Consider the following 9,288-nt stretch of genomic DNA (forward strand, 5'->3'; position numbering starts at 1 on the left):
GAGAATAAGTTTCTACTACCCAGAGGTAGAATATTGGTATTGTTGTATCAGCCATTGACTCCATCTTTGCTGTCGTTGCTGAATTGGCTGTATGTCGGTGACATCGCCCGATGCGGGGTTGCCATGCGGCAGACAGTGCCGATGATGAACATGACAATGGCGATGACGATGTTGAATGCGGACATACGAGTACGGTGAAATCATGATTAAGACATGCAAATGTAATTCAATTCGAGGTATTATACACTTACAGATGTACAGAGTAAATATTCGGAGCTGCCGGTATGGATAACATCTATGCCTCACGTGTCATGTTCTAGCGTACATACAAGTAAAACAGGTAACTTTGCTTTTCTGATTGAACATTCTTTTTGCTCTTTTCAGCTGTTCGGGAATGTCCGACAATGACCGCCAAAAAGATTTTAAAAACAAATGGTATCAATATCCTCTCAAACGCCGGGAGTAATGCTAAATAAAAACAAACATTTAAGCTCTTCCAATTCCAAGTCGGAAGAGAACTTTTTGATGAAAATGGAATACATGTCAAGAAGTTGTAACAACATAAGAGACGAAAAAAAGAAAGCTTTTAGTGACGGGCGTGGGTTTGTTCGTAGCTAAAAGGGGTCTGGAAGTGCATACTCGCACTTAACCCAAACGGGTCCGTGTCCAGCATCGGTTCGTAATTCCCCAGCATCTGGTTGGCATTCCCATATGCACCGTTGGATGACTCGGACTGTGGTGTGAAAGTCGAGAGAGCATGAGACCCAACAGCGTGAGATCCAGTTGCACCGGACGAAGCATTGAACCCGGGCACGTATGACGACGGATCTACCGAGTCTTGATCCTCGTCGACGAGATCTGCTTGAGCATCGTATTCCTGTTCTGCAGATTATTAGAAAAACAATTCTAGAATCGATGATCAAGGAAAAAGCATACCTAGTTGGTCATAATGTTTCTGGAATGGCGAGGGATAATATGCCGCCGACGGAACTCGAGCAGCCCGTGACCCCGGTAGTGCCTTGGGGTCGTTCTCAGACTGCTGCATTCCCATGGGAGGGGATGCTTGATTGATATTCCTCGATTGCGGAAGCAACTGAGGTCGTCCCTGCTGCTGTTGCTGCTGGACCTGGGCGTCCATCCCGACAGGAGACATGGCACCCTGGAAACCGAAACCAGGTGACTTGGTGTGTGACGGCGATGAAACGTGGGATGGCGGTGTGGCCTGGAACTGAGGCGACGGCATGCCGTACGCACCATCGCGATGCTGTGGGAGGCCAAAAGGCTCTGCCGACTTGGAAGCGATCCCAGCTTGGGGATGCCTCTGGACTGAGTTCCGGTTCACCGCAGCCCGCTCCAGCGTCGTTGGCGGCTTGGGGGCCATGATGGGTTTCGGTTGAGGAGGGCCGCCGGGTGTCCCTGTCTTCAATCGCAGCTCAGCTTGGACATCGATGCCTGTGGTATGTGATTAGTGACCGCAGAGGAGAGTGGGGTGCAATGCGACTTACCCTTTTCGAGCAAGATTCGCTCCAGCAGCGAATTCTTATACCGCAGCATCAGACACTCATCAGCAGCAGTGCGGTGATTCTGCTGGAGAGTCTGCAGGCTATCTTCATTACGCTTGATGGTGGACTCGAGTTGGCGGATATACTCAGTGCGACGTTCACGGAAAGCCGCCTGCGCCTGTCGGTTGCGTTGCTTACGCTCCTCAGAGGTTGCGTAGATCTAGATAAGATAAGCAAAGCAACATAAAAAACAAAAAAAGGAAAAAAAAAAAAAAAAAAAAAAAAATAGGTGGCGAGGAATGAAAAGAGATAAGGAGGGTGTGTGAGTAATAGAATCCGAAAATGATATGTATAACTGTTGAATAATGGAAAAAACAAACTGAACAGTGGAGTGCGGGGCCCCGGATTCGAAGTCGCATAGAAAACAGATGGAAAAAGACAAAAAAAAAAAAAAAGATGTTACATACAGGTTTGCGGCCTCCCTTTCGCTTCTGCGTCTGGGCAACATCCTGTGTCAAGGCCTCTACCTCTACCTCAGGTGTCGAGACGGACGGACTGACTGAACCATCCAGGATGGGCTCTGACTTTGTGGCCACGGACTCCATGGCTGGATCATTATTGTTCAGCGTGGAATTAGAAGAGGCCTCGACCATAGAGACCATTGGCTTGGTCTTTCTTTCCCCCCCTTAATTTTGCCGTTCTTTTTTTTTTTTTTTTATCCCTTCTTGTGTTTGGTTTTATATTGAAGAAAGAACAGCCACGAACCCGGAATGTTAGAAAGAAGCCAGGATTCCGGAATCGTGGGGGATCCCTGTAGGGGGACCACTCAAGACAAGTTGAGAAAAGAAAAAAAAAAAAAAAAAAAAAAAAAACAGAAAAAAGACTCTTAAACAACGAGCCTCAGTATGCCTCAAAAAGCCTCAACTGAATGTGTATAATTAATTCACGAAGGAGTCCAAAGGGCGCCAAACGCAGTAAACGCGCGGCTGGGCGGTAAATTGGGACGTGCGAAGGTAGCAGCGACAGCGAAAACCAGACGACGGCGTGACATAAAGAAAATTGGCGATAAAAAAAGACGATTGTGAACGACTGGGGAAGAGTAAGGGAGAAAGAGGGAGGAGAGGGAAGAAGTGAGGTAAAAAGATTGCCTAAAGGAAAACGAGAAAGAAATAGTCAGAACTAAATTTTTTATGGCAAAAAAAAAAAAAAAGAAAAAGTACCTTGCCCGAGATCTGACTGTGGGAACTCTTCCTTGGCCTTTGGTTCTTCTCTTATTGAGACTGGAAAAAAGGCCAAGAAATGACAAGACTTTTTACTTTTTGATTTTCATTTGCCTCTTTGAATTACTCAGTCTTTTAGCTTCTTTTCCCTTCTTTTCCTCTTTTCTGTCTGTACTGTGTGTGCTCTCTCAGATGACACTTTGCCTCTCCGGCACTCGCGGTCCACCGCCATCAGGTCAGACCAGACCCAGCGGACCGGCGGATGGACATCGGCCGTGGACCGTGTGGGAGGCTCCAGGATGCGTTAACCTCTTACTCCGTACACAGTACAGTAGACAGTTTGCCGATGTGATTGGAGATTGGTTGGCTGCGAATTGACCTCAGCATGAATCTGAGGGGACGTGTTATTTGTCCAGAGAAAATGGGATGATCTCTCAGTTTCAGGAACTGTATTACAATACATTTTGTCTCTGTTCTCTACGAGTATTCTCTACCTTCTATATTCTTACTTCTTCCCTCTTACTACTTGTACTTTGTACAATGCCTGATCATGCCACTCTTCCTACTCTCACGACATCTCCAAAGTACAAGTACTTGTACACTCCGATACCGCATCGTCTCAATTACCCCATCGGGGCACGGCGGGGTCGGCACCTTAGCCAGCCAGGGGTAAGCCACTCTGTTGGTTACCAATATACCGTACAATACCCGTATTTGGCCCTCACGGCAAAGATCGGCCATCTAGCTCACATGACAGGACAATCCCTACGCAGCCTGTCCCGGTGTCTGTACAGAGTCATAGTCGACGCCAATATTAACGCCGAGACTCGATGAATCCCAGAACATTCAATAGTTGACATGCAAAGAAGATCGATCCGCGAAGAAGGACGAGTGACCATGACCGTGGCAGCTGGCGAGGCAGGCAATAGAGAAATCACAATGCAGGTGGCTGACATCACGCTGTCTGGCTTTCGAGACGTGGCCGGCGCGGTTTCGTGGGGGAGTCGGTCAGGTGATGCGGTTTGGGATGTATGGAGTAAGGGTCATCCCGGTTGCACATTTTTGTAGTTGTATTCAATCGTACTCAAGAGTACGGGGTACCTTTGTATACTCGGGCGCTACTTGTTCAAAATGTATAATGTCTACAGAATACTCCGTCCGTACATGTTCACTCTTTAAAACTATGTATAACGTGCTGATAACGATAACACGGCAAACTGACTGAGGCCAGCTAACCGCGGTCGCCGTCGGTTCCCCGCCAAATAAAATGCCACTGCAACTTCACATGCACCGTTTTATCCGCGCGGTCAAATTCTCTCCTCACTGCCCAACCACTCAATACGGTGTACTCGATACTTGACTAAGTGTTATTCATAACTAACGCCTGAAATCCCGCATTCCATCTTGCAGTCAAAATGGACCAGTCAACATCAACGTCAGTTCAACCAGAAAAGCCGCATGATGCAACCTCCGCCGCTCCAAGTGAGGGGAAGCAACCCCAGCCGACGCCGCCGGCAAAGGTAGAACAAGCAGCGCAAAAGGATGAGGAGGAGGTGGAGGAGGAGGAGGATGATGATGATGATGATGAGGAATCGGACCTTGATGACCTCGATGGTAAGATGTCATTTGAAATATCTAGAAAGAATCAACTAATATCATCAAGAGGTCCTTGACGACTTCTCCAAACCAGCCAACGCCAACAAGCAAAAACAACCCGAAAATGCCCCTCCACAGCCAACTACTGTTACCGAAAATGAAATCGGAAACGACGACGACTTCGACGAACAAGCCTTCATGAAACAACTCGAACAAGACATGGCCAACATGATGTCCCAGGCCCAGCAGGAATCTGGATCCTCCGATAACAAGGATTTCCAAGATACCATCGAACAAGGCGCCGATGCATTTGCGAAACAGTTGGAGGACAGTGGTGTGCCGCCGGGTGATTTCCTTAAGCAGCTTTTGGCGGAGGTTATGGCTGAAGAGGGTGGTGATAAGGATAAAAGTGGTGGTGCAGGGGTTGCTGGTAACGGTGACAGTAGCTCAAGCACAAATACTAAAGCCAATAAAGCCAATGCCCAAGCTGCTGCAGCCGCAGCTGCTGCAGAAAAAACACCCGAGTCCTTTAACGAGACCATTCAACGCACTATGAACCGCATGCATGAGTCTGGCGAAAAAGCCACCGCCGCTGCCAGTGAAAACGATGACGTCCCCGATGAAGTCTTACTTCAGCTCCTCAAGGCCCTTGAATCCACCGCATCAGGAAACGAGGACGACATCCAGAAGATGTTCATGGGGTTCATGGAGAAGGTATCGAGCAAGGACATCCTGTACGAGCCGCTGAAGGAACTGGAGGGCAAGTTCGAGCCTTGGATTACGGAGAAGAAGGGCAAGGGGGAGCTCAACGATGAAGATGTCAAGCGATATCAGATGCAGACGCAGATCGTCAAAGATGTGGTTGCGAAGTTCGAGGAGCCGGGGTATTCGGATGAGGATCCGAAATGTAGGGAATGGGTTTGGGAGAGGATGCAGGAGGCAAGTTTTCTTGGTTTGTGGAGACTATGGAGATAGTAGTGCTAACTTCTTGCAGATGCAAAACGCAGGAAATCCCCCCGACGAACTCATCCCCAATCCTCTTGCAGAGATGAGCGGCGCCGGCGGACAGGGAGCGATTCCCCCGGACTGTGTTCCGCAATAATCCTGCATTCTGAATTCTGCATTTTTGGAGTATGATACGACATCTGTCATATCGTGGTCCATTAAATAACATTTCTTGGCATATCTGTACATATACATATACACCGGTTGATACCCTATTTACATGGCTTATTATCCTATCCACATCCAATGTAACCAAGCCACCAACGCCGCTTATGTAATATTGTAGGTCAGGGAGTTTATCCACTTGACATGTCCATCCCCTGGTCTTGCAGATTTGGCTCAGGGAGGTCCATGAAAATGTCGTCATATTCTTCGTCACTAAACGAATTCGCCCCGTTTAGCTGCTGCTGCTGCTGCTCCTGTTCCAACGAATGTAACAGCTCCATATCCGCCATCTCCATCTCCAGCTCCTGCGACAAAAACTCATCCAACTGCGCCGTTTCATCTACGCAACCCAAGTTAGCCTCTGTCCATTAAGAAAAAAAAAAAAAAAAAAAAAACACTGAATCAGAACCACTAAACCTACCCTCAGTTAACCTTAAACCCCCCTCTCCATCAGCATCAACATCCGCATCAATCCCAAACTCCCTCATAATCCTCTCCGCCCTCCTCCCCATCGACTCCCTCCACTGCCTCTCCTCCTTCACATCCTCCATAAGTACCAACTGCTCCCCACGCGCCTCGAACCGTTCCGCATCACGATCTTCCCTTATCTTCTTCAGGAAGAGATTGCGCCGTTGGGCGCACGCGGCAGGAGAGGTGCCTGTTGTGCGGCGCGAAGTCGGGACTGAGGAGAAGGGGCTTGCGGTTTTGGCGCTGTAGCGCTGGGCGTAGGTTGATTGTTTCGTGTTCGAAGCTGGAGGTGTGAGGGGGGTGGTTTGTTGGTCCTGGAATTGGAATTGGAAGTGAGATTGGGGGGTTGGTGGTGGTGACTGCTGCTGGTGTTGTGCGGCGAAGTTGAAGAACTGTGATTGTGATGAGGACATATTTTTATTTGACGATGGTGATAACGGTGATGAATGTGTGGGTGTGTAATTGTGATAACGAGGTGTACACGGAGTAAACGGGAGTTGGGGTTGTGGTGATGGCTGCGTTGCGAACATGGTCGTGTCGTGTCTCGTCTGTATCTTGTAACTGCAGTCCGCGTAGGTTGGTTAAGTAAAAGCAATAAACAACAGCCTTGATTGTAATTAGCAACAAGATCACTCGGGAACAATGAATATTGTGGATGGACATACATATACTACTCCATAAAGAGAACCCCAGCCTCACAGATAGCAAATACCAAATACCGATAATGATGTGTGGTTGGGAATGGAGGATCGGACTCTGACACGACCCGAGACGCGGAGTCACGCGACGCGCTAGGCGGTTCTGGGAAGGTTACATTCCTCAGGAAATCTTATTTAGATCTTTCAATAGCTTCCAATACTGGTAGTTTTTGCAGAGTTAAAATGTAAATTCGAAGCAATATCCTACCGAGTACGTATCCTTGTGGCGAATATTATGGAGTAGAGGGATAGTCTAGATGCTATGGAGTACTGAATACTCTCGCGTGCTCTCCTCACCAATCAAATATTGAACCCATCAGAATTCGAACCTTGTATGTTAGAAAGATTGGAAATGCTGAATTGAGATCGACCTTGAACAACAGTTCTGTTGGTTACGTCTCCTGACAAGCCAGTTCGAGATTAGGATTGTTTCAGATCAGCTACGCACTTTGGGTAAAACTAAATGAGCGAGATGTGTATTTCCTGTCACTAATTAAATACAATAGATACATTAGAAGAGAACTTTACTTTTCTGGCTCATCTTATACAGCCAGTAGAAAGAAGAGAAAAGAAAAGGCAAAAAAAAAAAAAAAAAAGTATAAGACAGAAAATACTATATTTGACAATTTCCCAGCGGAATCAAATACCAGATTCAAACGAAATGCAGGGGGGAATCAAAGGGAAGGAAAATGCTCTCAAACAAGTATCGCTGGGACAGAAAAGGAAACGAGCGTCATCGTCGAAGGAGCGTGGAGTTTGTCTATTATGCGAAACAAAAAGCAGATGCAGCTCATATAGCAGCATGAGAATAAAATCAACCACCCACAAGCGCCAATATCAAATTGCGTAAGGATCGTTGAGAATGTACACCAGAAGTTATTGTTATCGTTTTCTTTGCGAGAACGAGGATCAAGTGCCAGCAGCTTAGAAATTCGAAGCTGCGTTGACGGGGCCAGGGTTGTGGTACTGGTCCAAGGTGGATCTGAACGGAGTGCCACCAGCAGCACCAGGGCTAGGTGCCTTCTCACGAGTGCCAGAACCGACCGGAGTGCCGCTCATGAGATCGGCAGCTTCATCGGAATCACCGCGGTTCTTCTTGGAGCGGAGCCGCCAGAAGACCAATCCAATGACACCGAGCGCGATGGCACCACCAACACCAACAACAACACCAATGACGACTTTCTTATTCGATTCAGAAAGACCCGAGTTATCCGAGTTGGAGCTGGAATCTTCGTTGAGACCTGGAGCACTGGTGGCCTCACCAGCAGCGTTGGTGTTGACAGAGGTAGAACTCATGGTCGTGGGGACGGGAGTACCGCTGATAGTCTGCACGGTCGTAACCACTACCACCTGGGAGGTAGTGCTGGGCTTCGAGGTGGTGGTCGCACTGGTCTTCGTGGGGCCCGTGGTAGTGGCATCGCTGGTAGTAGTGGCAGAGGTCGATGATGGTTCATCGGTAGTCGTGGTTTCCGAACTAGACGAGGAAGAGGTTGATGTGGGAGTAGTTTCCGATTCTGAAGTAGAAGAGGTCGAAGTAGGATCTTCTGAAGTGGTAGAAGTCTCTGATTCGGAGGACGAAGAGGAAGAAGTAGTAGTAGCCTCTGAGGTGGACTCCGAGGTGGGTGTAGCAGAGGGGGCTGAGCTTTCAGACGTCGCGAGGTCACTAACATCGGAGACGAAGGCACTCTGTCCCGACGTGACAGCCACGAGGGACAAGGAGTATAGAAAGAACGAGAGACTAGCAAGACGCATGATGGCAAGTAGTTGTTAATGAACTCGTGGATGATGATGATGATGATGATAGTAATAAAGAATGCGAAGGTGAGAGATGAAGAATCGGGCGGCTTTTGCGTGTTTGAGAGTTACGTTGCCCAGGGTTCTTTGTTCGTATCACCAGCTGTACCAAGGGATGAGCGAATGACAGTCAAGGAAATCAGCCACGGAAATGGTGAAGATTCCCTAAGGTTGGAAGAGCTATAGACAGAAGGATGAAAAAGGAAGAGAAAGAGAGGAGAAAGAGAAAAAGCGAGTGAAACCACGAGAGCGGCTAAAGAGTCAAGTGTCAAGAGAAAGAATGAATAGTGCCCAGTAATGCTAATAATATTAATGAATGATCCAGAGGGAGGGCCTCCATTTTTCTTTTTTTTTTCTGGCGATATGAGGCGAAAAGAAACGGTCCGAACAGGCTAGATCATCTTGGGTCGGTGGGACTTCGGAGCGCCATCTTAGTTTGGCCACTAATGTACCCCAGAAGCCAATCATCTCTCACCACTTGAGACATTCCAGACCTGCTCCCGCCAATCCCAGCCATGCTTCCGGATTATCCTGGTGGGGTGTACATACACTGCGTGTGGTTATTGGCTGAAATGGTTCCAACTTGGCGCTTCGAACCGGTTATTGACATTACGGAAATTTCAGGATAGAGCGGATATCTTACCTGGTTTACGGGTAATTCTTGTATTTTCGTTACAGCGGCACACTCTATCTCCGGGTCACTAACTCGACGTTTTTCCTGTTTAGGAATAAACTACGGGAGACTGACAAAGATTGTGGGCTTAAAATAGTCGCCACTATTGAAGATTTACAACAACTAAACTGGCTTTTCTTTTTTTTTTTTCTTTTTTTTTTTTTTTT

General features: G+C 47.7%; 4 protein-coding genes across 4 annotated transcripts; 1 reads left to right on the forward strand and 3 right to left on the reverse strand.

Moving 5' to 3' along the window:
* Window positions 1-216: 216 nt before the first annotated feature.
* Window positions 217-2,219, reverse strand: EURHEDRAFT_412951 (bZIP transcription factor). Its single transcript, XM_040782049.1, has 4 exons — window positions 1,970-2,219; window positions 1,506-1,722; window positions 937-1,452; window positions 217-882 (listed from the first exon to the last, which is right to left on the reverse strand). The coding sequence occupies exons 1-4, from the start codon at window positions 2,153-2,155 to the stop codon at window positions 587-589; spliced, it is 1,215 nt and encodes a 404-aa protein (XP_040638298.1). The 5' UTR covers window positions 2,156-2,219; the 3' UTR covers window positions 217-586.
* Window positions 2,220-4,137: 1,918 nt separating this feature from the next.
* On the forward strand, window positions 4,138-5,420 carry pex19 (putative peroxisomal membrane protein receptor Pex19; the record flags this gene model as incomplete). The annotated part of the gene is made up of 3 exons (XM_040784396.1): window positions 4,138-4,336; window positions 4,386-5,270; window positions 5,326-5,420. 3 exons carry the CDS (start codon window positions 4,138-4,140, stop codon window positions 5,418-5,420), a joined length of 1,179 nt encoding a protein of 392 aa, XP_040638299.1.
* On the reverse strand, window positions 5,378-6,677 carry EURHEDRAFT_386824 (uncharacterized protein). The gene is made up of 3 exons (XM_040779698.1): window positions 6,622-6,677; window positions 5,910-6,562; window positions 5,378-5,828 (listed from the first exon to the last, which is right to left on the reverse strand). The coding sequence occupies exons 2-3, from the start codon at window positions 6,484-6,486 to the stop codon at window positions 5,620-5,622; spliced, it is 786 nt and encodes a 261-aa protein (XP_040638300.1). The 5' UTR covers window positions 6,487-6,562; window positions 6,622-6,677; the 3' UTR covers window positions 5,378-5,619.
* Window positions 6,678-7,101: 424 nt separating this feature from the next.
* midA (putative cell wall protein) lies at window positions 7,102-8,793 on the reverse strand. The gene has a single exon (XM_040782050.1). The coding sequence runs from the start codon at window positions 8,404-8,406 to the stop codon at window positions 7,579-7,581; it is 828 nt and encodes a 275-aa protein (XP_040638301.1). The 5' UTR covers window positions 8,407-8,793; the 3' UTR covers window positions 7,102-7,578.
* Between the last annotated feature and the right edge of the window lie 495 nt (window positions 8,794-9,288).

The sequence above is a fragment of the Aspergillus ruber genome (assembly GCF_000600275.1).
Source record: "Aspergillus ruber CBS 135680 unplaced genomic scaffold scaffold00015, whole genome shotgun sequence".
NCBI lineage: Eukaryota > Fungi > Ascomycota > Eurotiomycetes > Eurotiales > Aspergillaceae > Aspergillus > Aspergillus ruber.